This window comes from Ctenopharyngodon idella, chromosome 22, assembly GCF_019924925.1.
Source record: "Ctenopharyngodon idella isolate HZGC_01 chromosome 22, HZGC01, whole genome shotgun sequence".
NCBI lineage: Eukaryota > Metazoa > Chordata > Actinopteri > Cypriniformes > Xenocyprididae > Ctenopharyngodon > Ctenopharyngodon idella.
Window position 1 is genome coordinate 27,928,442 of NC_067241.1, and position 23,226 is coordinate 27,951,667.

Below are 23,226 nucleotides of genomic sequence, written 5' to 3' on the forward strand. Positions count from 1 at the left end.
TTGTTTGGGCTCTATACCAAAAGAATAGCCACAGAGTATGGAAGCTTGTTTTCGCCACTAAATAAAAAATAATAAAGGTAATTGCGGCTTTTTATTTCATGGCGGAAACAATCTTCCATAACCGAGTGACGCTGTTGATGCGTTCTCCTTTTACAAATGAATACATTTGTCACAATATCACTATTAACATATTTCGCCAAATATGAATCCTTGAGTCTCAGACCTTTCCAAAGATATGTTTTGTCAAGATTAGAAAAAGATTTGATTATAAAATAGTTCAGATTATATAAATGAATTTTGGAGTGTTTAAAGGGTTAGTTCACCCAAAAATGAAAATTGTCATTTTATTATTCACCTCATGTCATTCCACACCTGTAAGACCTTCGTTCATCTTCAGAACACAAATTAAGATATTTTTGATGAAATCTGATGGCTTAGTGAGGCCTCTATTGCTAACAATGCCACTGAACCTCTCAAGATCCAGAAAGATACAAAAGACATATTTAAAACAGTTCATGTGACTACAGTAGTTCAACCTTAATGTTATGAAGCGACGAGAATACTTTTTGTGCACCAAAAAAACAAAATAAAGACTTTATTCAACAATATCTAGTAATGGGTGATTTCAAAACACTGCTTTATGAAGCTTCGAAGCTTTATGAAGCTTTTGTTTTGAATCAGTGGTTCGGATCGCATAAACGAAGCCTCGTTTGCTGAAATCATGTGACTTTGGTGCTCCGAACCAGAAGCTTTTGAATGATACCTAATTTATGATGATTACCAAAATAAGTTTTGGGGGGGAAAGGCATTAAAAAAGCGTGCAAAGAGTCCCACTAGCATAACAGGTTAAGGAGGATAAATGTTTGAAAATGTTACATGCTTTTTTTAGAAGTGACAGATATGATGCTGTAGCAATTTTTGGATACTGAATTATGATTAGTTTTGTTTCTTGCGTTTATTTTGCATACTGTATTGTGATTGGTCTATTTTTCCATCTATTTAACGGTCTATTGATGTATTCACACTTACTGAATTGAAAATAACACATGTTGAGCATCATGACTACAGCAATGTGTCTCTGGTGTAAATTTTTGATTAATCTACTTTTGAGCTGATTATATAATATGTAAGGTTCAGAAATACTCCCATAGAGCAGGACCTGAGTTGTGGACGCCTTCTTTACAGGGCCGGGGACAATGTTCCCCTGAAGATGACCCTGCCTAAAAATTAAGCTTACATGAAATGTTGCCATTATTAATTTTCTGCCTCACACCACTGGAATTTCCTTTAAGAAAATCAAATCTATTCTAAAAAAAAAAAAAAAAAACATGCGGGATGTGATTTTATCAGCTTGACACAAACCACACGACCTCACTGAATTACTCTGCACACTGAAACCTGACACAACAACAACAAAAAAAAGTTTTTTGTCTGTCTATATATCCTAAATCAGCGTAAATAAAGAGTCATTTCCTGATCACGGCCGGGTCCAGTGAGGGTTCAAACCGCGCACTTAACCAGTGGACCCTTCAGTGCACCAGTTTTATAAAGATCTCCCGCCGAAACCGAAACAAAGCCTAAAGTTGATTAATCGCGGAAGTTTTCTCGACTTGATCAGACTAGAGATCTGGTGAAATCTAAAGCGCGATGCCAGCAGCCCGTGACGGCTGAGACACATGAGAGAGAGCCTCGCCACATTTCTTTCACCAATGCTGGAATGGACGCGGTTAAGCCTCATCAACGCGCCTCTCGCCAGAGCACCAACTCTAACTAGACCAAAAACGAGTGTTTAAGGTTGATTTTTTCGGTCGGACCGTTGTTGAAGTTTTCTGTGAGAAACATGTAACAGGCGTTGGACGCCGCTGGACCATGTCCACATTTCCAATCCCTGACTGGTGCGCGCAAGTGTCCCTCTTCATCCCATGGTCAATGGTAAGATCCATCTGCATCACTGCGCACTACGACTATATTCTGTTTCTTGAAAGATCAAAGTTAGGCTACTTAGTGATATTTTATGTATTACTATTAATAATAGATACATATCGTTATCAGATTCTAAATTAACCAATTTAATCCCAGAATTATTAGTGAACACGTGCAATTCAATTACACTGCATGCTTTTCTGAAAATCAAAATCAAAAATGTATAAAAGTATGTTTTACTTTGCTGTAGTATAGATGGAGAACGTCAAAAAATCGTCCAATTCTTCAATGATATCAGATAGAAAGTTGAAAACAATAAATAAAGTAGCCTAACAGTTTTTTAATCAGGCAGTAGTGAGAAAAATAAAGAAAGAATGATGTTTGCATATTCTTTTTTAATTTTAGGTCTACTAACAACACTTTGAATTGACAAATTATAATGTGAATCAATAATTTTTTAATCCAAAATGACCTCTGGTTTGCACTGATCATAAATGAGACCACTGACATGTTTGTGATCAGGATAATCCTAAAAATACATCAGTAATATAGTATCTAAATGTGATATGTATTAAATGTAGTAGTTGTAGGCCTATAGCCTGTGCATTATGACATGTCTTATGGAGCTTTGAAAGACATTAGCTCTAGTCATTTGACTTTATAGTAGCCATGTAAAAAGTTGTAAATGACAACTCTGGAAATTTCATCAAAAACTCTTTTAAAATCTTCAGAGTTAAAGTTACCACAGTTACCAGCGAGACTGGATGGGTTAGTGGAGTTATTATGGTGCATTGGGTTGCAACATCTTGCAAAATGTAACATTTTAGATCAGTCAGAATTGATTAGATGCAGTAGGCTGTTTATTATTGCATTTTTTCAGTGTGTGAACAGGCCTGCTGTCTGTGTGGCTGTAATGCTGCTGCTCGCAGTGGCCCACGGTAAACGCGCCTGTGATTATTCTGAGATCATCAGCACCTACAGGGCAGTCATCCTGGTCGAGCTCCAAAACCTGGTAAGTGTCAGAGTGTCAGATAACCAGAATCCACGTGTTCAAACAGACTATGTACAGTATGTAGCAAATCTGACTTGCTCTTCTAGATTGATCTTCTAACAAATTATATAAGCGATGGAAGAATGGTTATGAAAATGTGGTCACTTGTTGCCCTCTTCTGGATATCTGTAGAAGGTGAACTGTTTGAATGTGTTTTAAAGGGATAGTTCACCCAAAAATGAAAATTCTGTCATCATTTACTCCCCTGTAAGTTGTTCCAAACCTGTATACATTTCTTTGTTCTTTGTTTTGCTGTACACAAAGAAAGATATTAAGTTACAATAAGATATTATTGTAACTAAGCAGATTTCACCCCCCTTTGACTACAACAGTAGGGGAAAAAATACTATGGTAGTCAATGGGGGGTGGGGTGGGGGTGTGAAATCTGTTTAGTTACAAACATTCTTCCAAATATCTTCCTTTGTGTACAGCAGATGAACAAAGAATTTATACAGGTTTGGACCCACTTGTAGAGGAGTAAATTGATTGATTTTTCATTTTTGGGTGAACTATCCCATTAAGACAAGCTTTTTTCTCTCTTGACACAGAATCTGACTGGTTCATTTGACATATCTAAAGAAAAGGACCACTGTCCTTCTGAGAAGGTACAGCCACCTGTACATAGCTACATGTATGTTTCTTTAAAACACAATTTTGTTTTTAGAGACAGTTGATACAGAGCATTTTTCTTTTTGGTGATGTCTTAATAATTGATGCGCTGTTTTGATGGTAGGTTCACCGTATCCTGCGAGATATCTATAATATGACCCAAATCTTCAGATGCCTGAGTGAAAGCAAGAGGCATCAGCGTGACAGAGGGGGTGACATGACAAAGGTGGTGGGACAAATGGCACAGCTCATCCAAAAAAACTGCTGCAAACCGGAAAGTTTGGTATAGTTTTTATTTGTTTGTTGATTGAATAAATCAAGTTCATCTTAATAAATTGTAATCTGAAAAAAAAACAACAGGATTACGTAATCTAGAAATGTATTTATCAAAAAAAAAAAATCTGAATAATTATAATCTGAAATAAATAGGGCTACATCTAGAAATGTATTTATCAAAAAAAAAAAAATCTGAATAATTATAATCTGAAATAAACAGGATTACGTGTCACAAACTGCTCGGAGACTCGAAGATTGAGAATCCACACGCAGTAGTTTATTAGAAAGGTAATCCAAAAACAGTCAAAAAAAAAAAAAAAAAAAAAGGCAAGAGGTCCAAACACAAGCAATCAGTCTAAAACAGGAACACAGGGAAACAGAGACAGATCCAGAACACAGGCAACAGGATCAGAACCAACAGATTATCACAAGAACGCTCAAATGCAGTTGACGCTTACAAAACCTCACTGAGAATGATAGAGAACCAGGCTTTTATAGGCAGAGCTAATGAGGCTAATGAGTAACAGCTGTATGTAATCATGGCTGATAAGTCCAGGCAAAGGATTATGGGAAATGGAGTCCATGAAGGTGTGACAATAGTCCAGGGTGGAGTGCCCTCTGGTGGCAATCAAAGGCACCCCAACTGGTGACTGTGACACAGCCCCCCCCCTCCTAAGGGGGCAGCTTCCAGATGCTCCTAACAAGATCAGGAAAGTCCAGGGAGGCGGAGTGAAGGCGGACCAGGGGGCGGGATGGAGGGCCAGGTCCATAAAGTGGAAGAGGGCCTGAAGACTGAGGCAGAGCAGGTGGCCAGGGCAGAGCAGACAGTGCAGACAGGCTTGAACACCCCCACGGTGGAGCAGACGACCACCACAGCAGCGCAGATGGGCTTGAACAGGCCTGCGGCAGAGCAGATGGGCTTGAACACCCCCACAGCAGAGCAGACGATCGCCGCAGCAGTGCAGACGGGGCTGAGGTCCACCAAGGCATTGCTGAGGAGCACCAAGGAGGAGCAGGTGGAGCTGATGTCAACCACGTCGGAGCCAAAGACCTCCAGGGCAGATCTGGCAAAACTAGAGAGCACCATGGCTGATCAGGTGAAACTGAAATGGAGCACAGAGAGGTTAGCGTTGGCCACAAGGGCCGTGTCAGAACAGGCAGGGAGCTCCGAAGGCCAAGACTGGGACAACAGGGTTTCCCAGGTTGGTCTCTGTGGTAATTTAATGGGATACAGAAAGTTCATAGACAACCTCTCAGGTTGTGTTGAGGCAGGCAGACAGTTCAGGAACGACCTCTGCGGTCACGTTGAGGCAGGCAGAAAACTCAGGGATGACCTCAGTGGTAGCATCAGGGCAGACAGGAAAATCTGGGGCAGGAGTGGCCTCTGGAGTGGACTCATGGGCTGGAGAGCAGTGTGTGGCCCAAACACACAAAATGGCCATTGCCATAACGGGGAGTACTGAGGACAAGGGAATGACCTCTGGGAGAGACAGCACAGGCACTGACAGGTTTGAGCGCGAAGGGGCCGGTGGGCTAGATGGCGCTAGTCTAGAGATGTCAGCTGAACGCACTGACATCAGTGGTGTGTCCTCCAAGCTGGATGCCAGTTTCACTCGCATAGGGTCCACTTTAAAGGCTCCATGTGCGACATTCATGACGACCGGGAACTCAGCCGTGGCGTCCATGAGGGCTGAAGACTCTGGCGTGGCATCCATGGCAGCTAGAGACAGCTAGAGAATGGCGGCCATCTTGGCTGATGACTCTGGAATGGCGTCCATCTTGGCTGATGACTCTGGAATGGCGTCCATCTTGGCTGATGACTCTGGAATGGCGTCCATCTTGGCTGATGACTCTGGAATGGCGTCCATCTTGGCTGATGACTCTGGAATGGCGTCCATCTTGGCTGATGACTCTGGCGTGGTGGCCATGTTGTAAGCAGGCTCTGATGTGGCGGTCAAGTTGTGAACTGGCTTTGGTGCAGGAACTACAGGATGGGAAGGTACATAAAGCACAGGGCTAACAACCAACAGAACTGGGCATTCTGATGATTGTGGTGGACCAAGCTCCTTGGCCACTGGAGCTTGGTATATGGTGCCCTCTACCCAAAAAAAATGTTTAGGGGGAACATCCTCTTCTACTTCCCCAACAGTAAAAGAGGAGCCACTAAACAAAAGAGCATAGTCTATAAATTGTTCTAAGGTTAGATCATTTTTTCCCTCTTGGCAAAAGTGATTTTACAGGTTTGTTTAGTCCATGACAATAGAAGTCTTTCAAGACAGCATCTATTCAGTTTATACAGTTGGCTAAAACACAGAATTTAACAGTGTATTCCTCGATGGTACAAATACCTTGACGAAGGAACAAAATTTCTTCTCCTGGATACATGTGTGGTGAGGTTTTCTGTCACAAACTGCTCAGAGACTTAAAGGTTGAGGATCCACACGCAGTAGTTTATTAGAAGGGTAATCCAAAAACAGTGTAAAAAAAAAAACAAAAAAACAAGAGGTCCAAATACAAGCAAGCAGTCCAAAACAGAAACTAAGGCAGGAATACAGGGAAACAGAGACAGAACCAGAACCAGAACCCAAGCAACAGGGTCAGAACCAACAAACAGATTATCACAACAACACTCAGAAATGCAGTTAACACTTACAAAACCTCACAAAGAATGATAGCGAGAACCAGGCTTTTATAGGCAGAGCTAATAATGCTAATGAGTAACAGCTGTATGTAATCATGGCTGATAAGTCCAGGCAAAGGATTTTGGGGAATGGAGTCCATGAAGGTGTGACAATAGTCCGGGATGGAGTGCCCTCTGGTGGCAATAAAAGCCACTCCAGCTGTGGACTGTGACACATGATCTAGAAATTTATTTATTTATTTATTGAAGAATCAAAATAAAATTAATCTGAAGTATAAGTATAATCTGGAATAAAGGATAGCATCATCTAGAAATGAATTAACTTGTTTATTTATTGATTGAATAATTAAAAACATTAATCTGAATAATTATATTCCGAAATAAACAGAGGATAACATGATCTAGAAATGTATTTATTTAGAATTTTATTTTATTTTATTTTTGCTAAAAAGTTAATCTGAATAATTATAATCTGAAATAAACAGAGGATAACATGATCTAGAAATGTATTTATTTATTGTATCTTTGAATAATCAAAATAAAGTTAATCTGAATAATAATCATCTGAAATAAAGAGAGAATTTAACATGATTTAGAAAAATGTATTACTTTACAGGCAAATAGATGCAGAAAAGCATCTTGCAAAGCAGGGAAGAAGCAGAAAAGAAGACAGCAGTGGAGAATGAAAATGATGGGAAGGCTTATAAACTGCTGGCAGAGGCTTCTGAGTGTGACGGCGTATTAAATCACAGCAAACACAGGCCTCAGATCAGCTCCACATTATTTAAAACTGTATGCACATTCTTTTTCCCTTTATCATTATTTATTCACTTTCACTTTTTAATAGAAGAACACCAAGTGTTTTGTATAATACTCCTTCAGTGAAATGATAAGCTGAGATTGTGTCAAACTCATTAGACATCGAATGGTTATATGTTTCTTCTGGTTGTATATGTTTTATTTGATAGCACTATATATGATTTATGCATAACAAGTTTAAAAGCTATTCATGTTAAACAGTTACATGCGCATTTAGATTTATATGGACACTCACATCTGGTGCTGCAATTTGAGCCAAGATTACAGTTTTAATAATTTAATGCTGACTATGTTATTCATGTTCTCATAGGTCTACTAATACTATAGAAAACACACAAAATAAGCTGTCTCAGTAACTTATCTCATGTTATTTCAGTGGATTCATCTTTTAAAACGTGTTGGGTAGAAGTTTGAAGTTTTATTGGATAGTGTGGGATTTGGATATTGGATAGTGTAATGTTTTGGAAACTGTCAGGCATTCATCATATCAATACTGCCAATATTCCAGAAGGGGACATCAGAAACTCATTATGGACATCACTTTATCCATAATTTTGCTGCTTTGGTGCTGCTGATTTATGTCATGTTTTGTTGATTCTTTCTATAAGTCAACTTTTTCTGTTAGTAGATTAAAAAATAAATAAATAAAAACCTTTTAAAAAGACTTAAACTGAAATGCATTTTTTTAAAGCTATTTTTGTTTGATTTGATTTTATAATATTTGATTTTATTTTATTTTATTCACAATAGTTTTTCTTTATTTTTTTAGAACCAAGGACTTATATTTTCTATGAAGTAACCATAGGGCTTTTATTTTAAAATCGACAGCTCGTGCTACCTGCACGTCAGCATTCGCTCATACGCATGCGCAGTATGTGCTCTTCCTATTTGCACTGTTTGTAGTATTTGTGCATATCCATGTCGCTTGAAATTATAGTATTGTTTATCTCTGCTCACATCACGTTACTTCATGCTTACTTTCCTTTTCTCCGCCGTTTTTTGCGCCACATACCTGTCTCCGATCATCAGTCATGTTAAAGGAAGAGATTTTACTGAGCAGGAAATGTCTCATTACAGGTGAGATATATTAATAATATTCTAAATTCATCATTAATTATTGATATGTAATAAGTGGGTCAGATTATCAGGGTGCCGTATAGAGTTCATTAGATGTTACAACTGCTGTAACACTAACAAGTATAAATCTATGTCCTGTCAAGAAGGGGAATTTGCTGTCAGTCAGTCAGCTTTGCCATATGGTCATGTGTAAATAAATACACAGGAGTCAGCAGAAAGCCTGTTCAGTGTGTACTACACTTGTCACCTGTATAATCATAATGCCTTGTACTGCTTAGAGGAATATTGACAATAAGTCCTGTTTAAAGCTGCTTGATATTTGTTTTATTTGTGTTACCAGGGACAGAATAAAGTCGATGTTTTATCATGCTTACAACAGCTACTTGGAAAATGCATATCCTTATGATGAGTTGAGACCGCTGACATGTGACGGACAGGACACATGGGGAAGGTATGAGCTTATAGCAGAAACACATTCTAGGAACATTTCTATTCTTCCAAAAAAAAAAAAAAGGACAGCACACTGCCACAATGCTCTCAAACTGTAGGCAAACAATGTTTCAACAATTTCGGGCTTTGTCAGGTAGTCAAAAATATTAAAACTTGTAAATACATGAATATGCATGGCCAACAAACAAGACAGAAATGAACCAATGAAAACACATTATATTCTCCAAAAATAAATAAAAAGATCTACCAAATTTAGCTTAAACATAGAAATCACAAAAAGGTGTTCTATCAAAATCTAAATTAAGTCCTTTCGGAAATAAAGTATATATAAATATTAACACACACACACACACACACAGGTTTGTTTTGCTATCAAAGTGAGGACATTCTATAGGCGTAATGGTTTTAATACTGTACAAACTGTACATTCTGTACCCTTACACTATTCTTAAACCTACCCATCACAGAAAACATTCTGCATTTTTTACATTTTTAATAAAACATTGTTTAGTATGATTTTAAAGCTATTTTAAATATGAGGACTCATGAAATATCCTCATATTTCATGTTCATGTCGTAATACCAGTGTAATACCCATGCCATTATACAAATTTGTGTCCTCATAAATCACAAAAATGCGCGCGCGCACACACACACACACACACACACACACACACTCACTGGCCACTTTATTAGGTACACCTCCCTAGAATCGGGTTTGAACCCTTTTGCCTTCAGAACTCCCCTGAATTCTTCATGGCAGAGATTCAGCAAGCTGCTGGAAACATTCTTCAGAGATTCTGGTCCATAATGACATGAGAGCATCACACAGTTCCATCTGCACATCCATCTCCCATTCCAGCACATCCCAAAGCTGCTCTACTGGATTGAGATCTGGTGACTGTGAAGGCCATTTGAGATTAGTGAACTCATTGTCATGTTCAAGAATCCAGTTTGAGATGATTTGAGCTTTGTGACATGGCAGTTAGACCGTGGCGTTTAAACGATGCTCAGTTGGTACTAAGAGGACCAAAGTGTGTCAAAATAATATCCTCCACACCAATTCACCAGCAGGAGCCTGAACTGTTGTTACAAGGCAGGATGGATCCATGCTTAGTGTTGTTTACGCCAAATTCTGACCCTCCATCTGAATGTTGCAGCAGAAATTGAGACTCATCAGGCCAGGAAACATTTTTCCAATCTTTTACTGTCCAGTTTAGTCCGTGTGAGTTCTAGCCTCAGTTTGCTGTTCTCAGCTGACGGGAGAGGCACCAGTGTGTGTTCTGCTGCTATAGTCCATGTGTTTCAAGGTTGGACGTGTTGTGTGTTCAGAGATGCTCTTCTGCAGACCTCGCTTGTAACGCATACTTATTTGAGTTACTGTTGCCTTTCCATCAGCTGAACCAGTCTGGTCATTATCCTCTGACCTCAACAAGGAATTTTCTTGCACAGAACTGGCACACTTAACAAACAGTTGAACAGGTGTAACCCCTAAGTTCCTACACGCCCCGCGATGTGCGGGCCTCGAACCCGGGTCTCTGGCGTGGGAGGGAGACACGCTAACAAGGAGGCCAAAGAATGCAACCTCTAGTGTCAACAGGAGTGAGGGTTATCTGCACAGTTCTTACTAGCTGGCCTCTGTTACATACATACATACATACATACATATATGTATATATATTTGTTTATTTGATAACAAAAAAGCAGACATCACTGCAAAGGAGGCTTTTAGCTTGTCAAAGTCCACCTAAGACCAGTAATTATCTCCTATATTACTAACAAGTGGCATATCCAATGGGATGAAATGAACTAAATAGCTAAATGAACTAAATCCTAGTATAAGGAGAAGGTTTTTAGTAATTTTAAATCTAGGCATGATCAGGTTGTTTTAACTAGGTATCATTTAGGTTATTCAAGATTTGCACATGGTTATTTCTTGAAATCTAAAACCACCAACATGCCGTCTTTGTCAAACTCTATTGACTGTTGAACATATTTTACTGGACTACACAGTTTTTAATGCATAAAGATGTTTTTACTCAGAGATCAGTTTAACTGATGTACTTCAAAATTAGAATTTTTGTCTTGTATTAATCTTAAATGTTTTATAGTTTTTTTTTAATTTTTAATTATACAATGTTTGTCATTCACTGTGCTGCTGACATGACATTAAAAAAATAATAAATTATATTTCATAAGATTAAAATGGACAGCACCGGGGTTCTTTTGATTGAACTTGGTTAGTGTAAAATTCTCACTTACATTTAATGATCACTTTGGCCCAAAATACTTCTGGGAAAGTTGGTGCAGGTTTTTTCTTTTTTCAGTGGAGTTGAACAAAAGCCTTTGTCTTTAATATATTATGTTTCATAGTAAAACACATAATTATGACAGGAAGATTCAGAAGTCATATTCTATCATTATAACCTCTCTATTTGTCCCATTTTCCTTCAGTTTCTCCCTCACCCTCATTGATGCTCTGGACACATTGCTGGTATGAAATTACATTCAACAAAATTCTTCCATGCCATGCAGTGGTTTTTCTGTAGTTCAGATGCAGATAATGTTTGTCCTTTTTGATCACAGGTTTTGGGAAACCACACAGAGTTCCAGCGTGTGGCCACTCTGCTTCAGGACACGGTTGACTTTGACACGGATGTAAATGCATCTGTGTTTGAGACCAATATACGAGGTATCCTGTGTATTATGGAATTGTGTATGGCCTTCTTGGATGAATATACACATTTCAAAATATACCCAAAAATCAAAAGAAAAAACATATATAAATAATGTGTGTGTGTGTGTGTGTGTGTGTGTAATATTATTATTATATAATTGTATAAATACTTTTATTAAATAATTATTTTACATTACTGCTAAATGTGGGAATGTGCTTTATTGTCATGAAAATAATTATTTTTTTTGTGCAAAACAGATTTTATTTTATTTATTTGATTTTGGGGGGACATAAGATCCGGACAAACTCATTTATCTTTATTTATCTGATGGGCTGTAATCATTGGCATTAAGTGAGTTTCACCAGTGTACGTGTTTATAATCTGGTCACTTGATGAAATGTATTTCTTGCAGTGGTTGGTGGGCTTCTCTCTGCCCATATGCTTTCTAAACGTGCTGGGATGGAGGTAGAGGAGGGCTGGCCCTGCTCTGGACCCCTCCTGCGCATGGCAGAGGACGCCGCCCGCAAACTGCTGCCTGGTGAGGGAGCTAATGTGTTTTTCAAAACCATATTCAATTAATAGCGCAATTACATCACTATCTGAAACATATTTAGCACGAATAGTTTGTTGCATTTGTCATTGCACCAGAGAAACTGAGCTAAACACTTTGTTAAAGTCGGCATGAAACAGAAAATTGCAATAGTCTTTGCTTCCCTATTATGACGTATATATCTGAGTGAAATGGCTTCTGGAACATGTTGGACGGGACTTGGTTTTGTCCATGGGGAATTGATTGGATGGTTGTGGTTTGCTATTGGTGGATCTCATGTGAGTGACAGGTTGCCCCTCCTTCGTCAATAGAGAAGAGAAGAGATGAGATGTTACTGCTAGAGGGAGGGGAAATATTTTGATTAAAGATTACGAGGCACATGAATTTAAAACAAAAATAATGTGCACGGATAAATTATTTAAAATAATTACTGCAATATTCCATTAAAAAATTAAGAATTGTCCCTTTTGATTTTGTGGGGACTTTAATGACGCTGTTGTTATTGTTAATTAAAACTATTGAAAAATAGTTTTCATTAATTGAAATGAAGCTAAAATAAAATATAAATATTAGATGAAAATCTTTAAATTTAAAAAACTTGAACAAAAAGTGCCTTGGCAACTAACTGAAAAATGGAAATGGTAAACAAATATAGAAATGTTAAAAAAAACTAATGAAAATGACAAAAACACAGCAACAAAACTAAAATTAAAATGAAACTTAAATATAAAAATAAAAGGTCATTCCAAATATTAATAAATACTATAATAGTATATAAATAATATGAAAATAACACAGGTTAATGAGTGCATATAATGTTTTTTATGTAATGATAAACTCACCGTTTAGCAATTTGTTCATTTCAGTTCATTAGTATGTATTGTATTTCCTGCCAATCAATCAAAATGTATTAATTTGAAAAAGCTACATCACATATACATTCATCATTAGTTTACCATGCTAATAGTTGTCACAGAAAACAAAGACTGAATTTGCATACTCCTATTAATTTAGAAAAGCATGTAGTTTTAAGCATTAGCTAAGCTAGTATGCCTGTATTGGGACATAAAATTGCATCTTTCATAATGTGTAAGGAGGTGTGAGCAATATTTTTCCAAGAAGCATGCATGGATACATCCCAAATTCCTTGAGATTCTATTCAGTCACCTTTGACGTACTATTTTCAATGTAATGCACTAATCCTAATCTGACATGCTGTATAGGAAGGGTATGTGAATTGGGATTCAGAAATACTCTTTTAAAGCTATATTAGAATCATAATAATATTTAATCATGATTATTGATAATGCTGTCAGTTTATATATATTGTGTTCTTCTCAGCTTTCCAGACCCCCACAGGGATGCCATATGGCACGGTGAACTTGCTGAGGGGGGTGAACCCCAGTGAGACCCCCGTCACCTGCACTGCTGGAGTGGGCACCTTCATCCTGGAGTTCTCCACCCTCAGCCGACTGACTGGAGACCCTGTGTTTGAGAATGTGGCTCGCAAAGCTCTCAGGGCCTTATGGAGAACACGCTCAGATATTGGCCTGGTAAAAGCTTTTTATCTGGGATCAAACTGTTTGTAGTACAGCCATGACACCAGAGTAGTGCATATCTGAAATTCTTTGGTTTTAAAGGGATAGTTCATCCAAACATGAAAATTCTCTCAATCATTTGAGGCTTTCGCACTGGGTAGATATAGGAATTCAGTTATAGGAACCATCCACCAGGGCAGTCCAAATCTCCTGTTTCACCGTCTACACGACAACACTGCAACCGAAGTTTCTAAAAATCTTCACCCTGGCAGGAGTTTTCAAAAAAGTTCAGTTTCAGTGACTGGATACTGCGTTTGCATGTGGACGAACGGCCAAACCGCATAGAAAAAGCTGCAGTTTTGAAGATACCCATGTTCATGAGGACAGGGCCTGAATGGCTGGCAAAAGTTTGATGCTTGAACTGCTACTTATCCCGCAAGCTTTGCAACTCACTTACATCACGTGTCACAACGTCCCTCTCATGAACACTCGTATGATAGTAGACCGGAAGCAATGATTTATAGTTAAAAAAAGTTGAAAAATATTAGTATTTTTCTTACACACACACCTATCGTTTCACTTCAGAAGAAGGATTACTGTGTATGGTTTTTAAGCATCAACATAGTGGCACCCATTCAATAGGATTAAACCTTTCTTTGTATTTATCTGAAGAAAGAAGGTCATATACATTGGGGATGGTATGAGGGTGAGTAAATGATAGAATTTTCATTTTGGGGTGAACTATCGCTTTAACTCTACATTATACAATATTAACAGAATGCAGTATTAACTAGTAAATTTACATTTACTTCATACTACAATATATGAATGTAATGCATCATGAATGACCTGCCCGTGCCCAGCAGTCCTACTGACCGCACTTAGTAGTAGCTAAACCACCCAGAAATGTCTCTTCTGAAATGCTTTGACCAAATGCCTCTAATAATGTTAATATTTATGTTTTAGCTGCTGCTTTCTTACCAACGTGAAAAGGGTTAGTTCACCCAAAAATGAAAATAATGTCATTTATTATTCACCCTCATGCCGTTCCACACCCGTAAGACCTTCGTTGATCTTCGGAACACAAATTAAGATATTTTTGTTGAAATCTGATGGCTCAGTGAGGCCTGCATAGCCAGCAATGACATTTCCTCTCTCAAGATCCATTAATGTACTAAAAACATTAAATCAGTTCATGTGAGTACAGTGGTTCAATATTAATATTATAAAGCGACGAGAATATTTTTGGTGCACCTAAAAAACAAAATAACGACTTATATAGTGATGGCCGATTTCAAAACACTGCTTCATGATTCAGATCGCATGTCAAACCGGCAAACTGCTGAAATCACGTGACTTTGGTGCTGCAAACCTTTCATCATTGCTGGCTATGGAGGCCTCATTGAGCCATCGGATTTCAACAAAAATATCTTAATTTGCGTTCCAAAGATCAACGAAGGTCTTATGGGTGTGGAACGGCATGAGGGTGAGTAATAAATGACAGAATTTTCATTTTTGGGTGAACTAACCCTTTAATCACTTTAACAGCAATTACTAGGACAGGGCTGATTAAAAAGGCAAAAACTATGTTTATGTTGTTTCTCCATGTGATTCAGATTGTGTTGTATACAACCAATTATCCGTTGTTATCCTAATCCCTGTTTTCTTTATCGGGATTAAATATTCTATAGAACCATAAAGCTTTCGGAGATCCAAATCTGATTTAAATGAGCAGCTAGCATTTTGCATAGCTCAACATATTTGCAAGCTGATTACAAAAGGTCATATACATTTTTATTTATCTTTTTTAATTTCATTTTTAATAATTTAATTTATAATGTTAGCAATTGTTTTTGCACCAAAAATGCTCATTTAAAACAACATTTTTTTTATTTTTGTGATCAGTTTCTACCCTCTCTCTGACCCTGAGAATTAAGTGGGGCTTTAGGACCACAACATAAACCCTCTTTGCATGTGAAATGAGTAGCAATCGCACACGTGCAGACATTTTTTTTATATGACCCCGGGGTTCCTACACAGTATGGAATTTGATTTTAGTAATTTCCAGTGGCCTGTTGCATGAAGCTAGTTGAACAAACTCTGAGTTTCAGAGTAGGTTTAGAGTTGACAAATCCAGATAAATCCAAACTGGTTAAGATCAGGATCAGATGTTGCACAACATTCGGTATAAACTTTCTCTGTCAACTCAGGTTTAATCCAGAGTTTGCGATTAACTCTGAAGTGCATGCACCTGAAAGTGTGACACGTGCGGCAAACAGCCAATCACACGGAACGAGCGTCCGTTTGCTTCACTTCTCGCGAGAGAGCCGCGCAATTCACTTCTCCTCTGAAGATTAAGAGATCGTTATGAAAAATATCATGAAATTAAATGCATTTACAAGGCAGGAGTAAACACTGCTGCAGTAAAAGTTTGAGAAGGCAGCTGAAAGAAAATATCTGACTATATCAAGGCATGTGAATCAAAGAAATATGCCTAATAATTTATAATATAATAATTTATATTAGATTCACAAAGAGCTCAAATGAATACACATAAGCTTAATTTGTTTAAAAGCTTTATATATCGATGCATGTATTATATTTATATCAATTTAAAAGCAAAGTTAAATATTAATTGTCAAGTAATATAATAATTATATGAATATACTATTATATGAATTATACATAATTCATATAATATAAATATAATAAATAATTAGCAGCAAAAGATGAGCAATTTTGTCTCTAAAATGTTTTTACTATAAACTGCTTTAATTTGGAGCGAGAGATACAGGGGGAGTGGCTTTATTGCATCAGATACGTGTCACTTTACTCACAGCTGATTGGTCCAGTTTGGGTTTATGATCTCTAACTCAGAATAAAACCTGCTCCGGAGCAGGTTAGCCGTGTAGCATAAGTTACCATAGCAATGAAACCCGCTAAAAACCAATCCACCTTCATAAGCCCGAAAAACCAGAGTTTGCCCAAACTAATCTTGAATTTACCTGGGTAGAAACTGAAACTGGCTTTGTGCAACAGGCCACTGGTCTGGATAAGAAAAATATTTCCAGACTATTGCCCCATTCTGTTTTCTAAAATATGAAATTGAGATATTCCAAAAAAAAATGTGTCATACAAGCAGAGTGTTTTTTAGGGCATTTTGACCAGTCAGTCAGTGCAGCTAAATGTTTGTCTGAAACAATTTGATAAAGGATTCGGTCTCTCTAAACCCCTCCTTTCTGAGAGCTTCCTCTGCTCTGATTGGTCAAATGGCCCAGTCTATTGTGATTGGCCTACTCTGCTCTGATTGGTCAGATGACCCAGTCTTTTGTGGTCGACTGCTTACAGTGCATGTCGGAAATTACTGGCCATTACCATATCTTAATTTCAGCTCCGGATCTTCCTCAGCACTTGATACACAGTGACACGAACTGTAACGATGGCATCAGTTTTACCGTATCAATTCAAGTTGATGGACTGATAATGCCTGATAATAATTATTATTATGCTGGATATCATACCATTTATCAGTTGTTACATATGGTCTGTAAAATTTATAGAGAAGTCTGGAAAAATATGGATTTTTGAAATGGAAATGGTGTACTGTGACTCCTTTACTGGCTCCAGCATTCAGTGTTCTTGTTAACATTATCACATAACTCTCTCATTTTTTCAGGTGGGCAACCATATAGATGTCATAACTTCTAAGTGGGTGGCTCAGGACGCAGGGATCGGGGCGGGAGTGGACTCATACTTCGAGTATCTCGTAAAGGGAGCCATCCTGCTGCAGGATGAGGAGCTGCTGGCAATGTTTCACGGTAAACATTGACTTATTACATTTACATTTAGTCATTTAGCAGACGCTTTTCTCCAAAGCGACTTACAAATGAGAATAGTAGAAGCAATCAAATCAACATGAGTACAACAGTATGTAAGTGCCGTAGCAAGTCAGAGTTTCATCAGCAAAGTGCTCGTAGCAAGGTTTTTTGTTTTTTTTTTAGATACAAGTAGATGGAGAAAGAGAATAGAAATTGAAAAAAGAAAAGTAAAATATAAATAAAAAGTAAGTGCTAATATTAATGGGTCAAGTGTTGACGAAAAAGACATGTCTTTAGCAGCTATATTACACAAGAATTGTACAGTCCAATGGAGAATGTTTTACAAGAAAATACTATTTCAGCCTTTCTACTTCAAAATTTAATGTTTAATTCAATGTGTTTCTTTGTAATTATTTGTGAAGTTTACTAGCAGTTAAAGTAAATCCTACACTAAATTTAGATATTAGCTAATCATAACACCAGCTAATTTCCAGTAATTGCTGTTTATTTTTCCTTATCTTGCTTATGTGAAAGCATTATCAACTTTCAAATGTGTGTTGCAGAATTTGATAAGTCCATAAAGAACTACACTAAGTTTGATGATTGGTATCTGTGGGTGCAGATGCATAAAGGAACAGTATCAATGCCTGTGTTTCAGTCTCTGGAGGCGTTCTGGCCTGGACTGCAGGTGAGAAAGCAGATACACTAGATGCACCGATACCAGTATCGGGCCTGATACCAAGCTCATGTACTTGTACTCGCAAAAATACCCCCAAAGCCTGATACCTCACGTGACATAACTGACAGAGACACTGGCGGCAGCAGCAAAAACAATGTCAGCCTCAGGGGTGTGGAAATACTTCAGAATTAATGATGACAACCCACACATTGCGAACTGCATGCTTTCAATCACAATTCGTTATCGATTAGTGAAGGCGGGATAGGCGGAATCACCCTGAATGACTGATGCAAAAACTTGAGGCAGGCAGTCCAGCAATAATTATGTCAGAAATCAAATTTGAATAAGGAATAACAAATTTATTAATTAAAAATTATAGAGACAAACAAATTAATCAAGTACTTAATAGTTAATAATAAAATCTAGAGTATTGTATCTAATAGATGAAGATGAAGTTCAGAATATAGAGAAAGAAGGAACAAAATTAAGACATGAGAGGTAGAAGAGAAGAAGCAGAAGATGCAGAAGAGTTGTGAGAAGCAAAAAGAGCAAAGAAAAAGCAAAGAAAAAGCTCAACCATCAAAGACCCAGTCTGTTTTATACCATAAGCATAGGAAAACTTACATCCCACTCAAACTTATGTTTTGGTCTAATAAGAAAAGGTCAAACAGATTTATCCATTATGTCATAGTTGGTGTAACGGCTAGGTCAGAGTGACTGGTCAAATGTTAAAGATAGATGAAAATAGATACAAAAGGTGTTGTTTTGATACCCTTAAGGGAATTTTGCAGCTCTTGCATTATCAGGTCTGCAGAAATAGAAACAGACATATTTTGATACAAAGGTACATCAAGTTCAAATGAGCAACTAATTCCGGAAACATCGCTTCTGCAGTACTTGGCAGGCGAACAATATCTAACCACAAACGTGTCAACATGACCTGTCACATTGGAACACTTTGAAGAACAATTGAATATAGCAAGCATACATACTCTTAAAGATAAAAGAAGAATAACCATAAAGGAGTACATTAAAGAGTAAATACTTGAAAATATGATGAGGATTAATATATGGAGTAGGAGTACATGAATATATGAAATCAAAAGTAATATTGATAAATCATAAGCCATAAATGTTTAACATGAAATATGAATGAAATGCATGAATATGAATATTGACCATTTTGGATCCACCAATGACACAGACCAGAAGCGCGCTCTCTCTCTTTCTTGCGCGATCAGTTCGCCTCGCGCTTGAATGGTCAAATGCACACATAGTTGTCAAAATGTCCATCGTGTGGAGTATCTCACGTAAATACAGTCGGTTATGGCTTAAGTGGACGTAAATATTTGGGTGAAAACAGGATATGTGTCTGTATCCATGGATTCGGTCTTAAAGGGACCGTAGCCCATATTTGTCATTAATGTTAATAAAACAACAAAATATGTTAAATATATATATACATGGTAAATAAACCTACTGTATCTGAAAAACAAGTTTATTTAATTTGTATCTCTATAGTATTTGTTGTATTGTTTGTAATTTGTTTGTAAATTTCTTTTTATATAAGAACAATTATATAATTGGTAATTATACCCTTTGAAGGTTATTGGACACTGTGAAATTTTTGTTCTTTAAGTTTGTGACAAGCACATAAAAATTATTACTTTTTTCATTAGAGTAATAATGAAGCTGGCCTACATTCGTTAGTCTCACTGTGTTGTGCTTGGAAAACTGCAACATCACCAAAAAAAAAGAGAGAGAGAGAGAGAAATTAATAAATGTACAGGCATCGGTATCAGTATCAGCGAGTACTAGAAAAGTATCGGTACTCGTACTCGGACCTTAAAAAATGGTATCGGTGCATCCCTAAATGTCACAAGACAATGGGAAAACACCATTTTCAATATATTTGCATATGAGAGCAGATTTCTGTGCCGCCTAATAATGTACATGTGTTTATTTAATTTCAGAGTTTGATAGGTGATATTTCCAGTGCCACAAAGACCTTCCATAACTACTACAGTGTTTGGCGTCAGTTTGGAGGCCTCCCAGAGTTCTACAGCATTCCTCAAGGTTACACAGTGGACAAACGAGAGGGCTACCCTCTGCGGCCAGGTATCTATAAAACACACCACACAAGGAAGCAATGCATACATGTAAAGTCCTCAAATCATAGATTAATTGTCTTTTAAACCATTATAACACATTCTGGTCATTTTTGACCCTGAAGATATTCTTGAATTTTTCTTAAAAACATGTAGGTTTTGGTATGGGAACCAAACTTTGAAAATGTGTCATGAAGTCTAACAAAATACATAATGTATTTATTTAAATGTGTAAAAAAAACAAACATTGTAATAAAATTGAAATAAAATACATATTTATTTATTTAATTTATTTTGTTTTAGAGTTATGTAAAGAGATATAACCATTTAAAAATACTTTTTAAAATGCTATACTATTGATTCCATCCAGTCGTCAGAGATCAAACATGTTTAATATTTTGAGCTGATTTTAGAACATGCATTGTTCTCATTTGTCCTCAACGAAGCATGTGTTTCTGCGTGAGTTTGTTGCGTTCAGAAGTCTGGGAGTGTGTGATCCTCAATCTTTTAGTGTATGATGCCCAGTTTTTCTCTTTAACCATTTACAAAGTCAGCAAGTGAATGATGCCTAGTGTTTTACAATGTGTTCAAATTTTAAAAGTCATGTAGAGTATTCCAACCTTTAGCAACCGCTGAGAACACTTTAGCTATGGCTTTGCAAATAACGGGCATGTTGGCAGCAAGTTTTGCACATTTTGCTGTAAAGTCTGTATTGATTAATTTATATGAATAAATGAAATTGAAGTAACCAACTTTGTTGTACAGAGTTGATCGAGAGTGCCATGTATCTGTATAAGGCCACCGGTGACCCAACATTCATGCAGCTTGGCCGGGATGCAGTCGAGTCGATTGACAAAATCAGCCGGGTGAAGTGTGGTTTTGCCACTGTGAGTGTCTCAAAATGAGTCTCAAAGTTTGATCAATATTGAGACAGTCTCTAAACATACTCATCTTTTTATTTCTGCCAAAGGTGAAGGACGTAAGGGACCACAAGTTGGACAACCGCATGGAGTCCTTCTTCCTGGCCGAGACCATTAAATACCTCTACCTCCTCTTCGATCCTGAAAATTTCCTTCATAACACGGGCACTGAGTTTGAGCTCGGTGGCCTGCAGGGGGACTGTGTACTCAGCGCGGGGGGTTACATATTTAACACGGAGGCTCACCCGCTCGACCCCGCCGCACTCCACTGCTGCAGTCGATACCAGGACGAGCACAGGGAATTACAGGACATACTACTCAGCTTCTCACAACCACTCAGGCCTCCCACAGACCAATCAGAGGAGACGTCAGGGGACCAAAGCGCCAGCCGCTCCTCAGAGAGCATTGCACTGAAGCCAGGAGAGAGACGAAAACCTCCTGTGCTCTCCTGCCCTGTGCAGCCATTCAGTGCCAAACTGGCTGTCATGGGTCAAGTCTTCTCAGACAATTCTTGAACAGACTTTCTCACTGCAAACAATGTGTAAAGATGTAGATTATGTTTGTAATTTAACTTTGGAGAGATTAAATGTTTTCTAAAAATGTGTGGATTTTTTTCCACCCTTTTTATTAAAATGTTTTAGATGACAAAAGTGTTGGCGTTTTAATAATTCAATTTCGGGAAGCATTTTCATTATGGATTCCAGTTCTTTGCCAAACCTCAAAAAATGAATTTCCTGGAGGCAAGTATTTTACAAATGCTGCACATATCCCTTCATTCATTCAGTCATACAATATGCGGAATAAAGAATAAAAATAATCCACTTAATAGGCCACACAAGACCAAACACTGCTGCTTAACTGAGATTTTAATACTAATGCTTCTGTGTCATGCTAATCAGTCTGGCGTCAAGTCTAAAAAGCGTATTTCCTTTTCACGTGAGAAAGCAAATGAGAGCCAGAGAGCAAAAGTTTATAATGAATATGCCCTCCACCTCTTGCCCATTTTATATGCCAGCACAAACTGAGAATGGCACGACTGTAGCTCTGGACAAAGCCTCTATTCTTTTAGGATGGGATTAGTAGATTCATTGCTGATTTAACTTCTTTTGAGGCAAATGAACAAATTGACCTGGGTTATTAGCAATATCACAGTACACATTATCTTAGCAGCTGTAATGCCTCAGGTGTTTCCAGTAGATTATAGTTATGAGAATTATTCAGCTGCACGTTCAACTGTTCTGACTCCTTGATTCATTGGTCGCAGGTTAAGTGATTCAGCTTTGTGATACTCAAAATGTAAGGCAAGATTTGGGTGTATTTGCACATATTCTACCATTCAAAAGTTTGGGGTCGGTAATATTTTTTAAAATGTTTTTGAAAGAAGTCTCTTATGTTCACCAAGGCTGCATTTATTAGATCAAAAAGACACTAAAAATGGTAATATTGTGAAATATTACAATTCAAAATAACTGAATATATTTTAAAATGTAATTTATTTCTGTGATGTGAAGCTGAATTTTAAGCATCATTACTCCAGTCTTCAGTGTCACATGATCCTTCAGAAATCATTGTAATATGCTGATTTGATGTTCAAGATACATTTCTTATTATTGTCAACGTTGAAAACAGTTGTGCTGCTTCGTATTTTGTGGAAATCGTCATACATGTTTTCAGGATTCACTGATGAATAGAAAGTTCAAAAGAACAGCATTTATTTGAAATAGAATTCTTTTGTAACGTTATGTTTTTACTGTCACTTTTGTTCAATTTAATGCATCCTTCCTCACTAAGGCCCTGTTTCCACCTGGTATTAAGAAACGTTTTGGTTGATTGGATCACAAGTGGACGACGCTAAATACAGGTGTAAACGGGGTCTGAAACATTTTGAGCTTGTCCACTTTCAACCACTTCCAGAGGTAGTCGAAGGCCCTGTTTCCACCTGGTATTGAGATGCGTTTTGGTTGATCGGATCACAGGTAGACGAGGGAGACACATTCCCATTCACACCTGGTGTTTTAATCCATCTCATTTGTCCACTTTCAACCACTTCTGTCCTGATTTCTTTGAGGGTAGGGTCAATGGGCGGGTA

General features: G+C 37.6%; 1 protein-coding gene across 1 annotated transcript; it reads left to right on the forward strand.

The window, feature by feature from the left end:
- The first annotated feature begins 8,158 nt into the window (after positions 1 to 8,158).
- On the forward strand, positions 8,159 to 21,787 carry edem2 (ER degradation enhancer, mannosidase alpha-like 2). The gene is made up of 11 exons (XM_051879526.1): positions 8,159 to 8,396; positions 8,737 to 8,847; positions 11,301 to 11,340; positions 11,433 to 11,538; positions 11,937 to 12,062; positions 13,416 to 13,627; positions 17,289 to 17,430; positions 17,994 to 18,118; positions 20,083 to 20,227; positions 20,983 to 21,104; positions 21,188 to 21,787. Exons 1-11 carry the CDS (start codon positions 8,290 to 8,292, stop codon positions 21,650 to 21,652), a joined length of 1,701 nt encoding a protein of 566 aa, XP_051735486.1. The 5' UTR covers positions 8,159 to 8,289; the 3' UTR covers positions 21,653 to 21,787.
- The last annotated feature ends 1,439 nt before the right edge of the window (positions 21,788 to 23,226 follow it).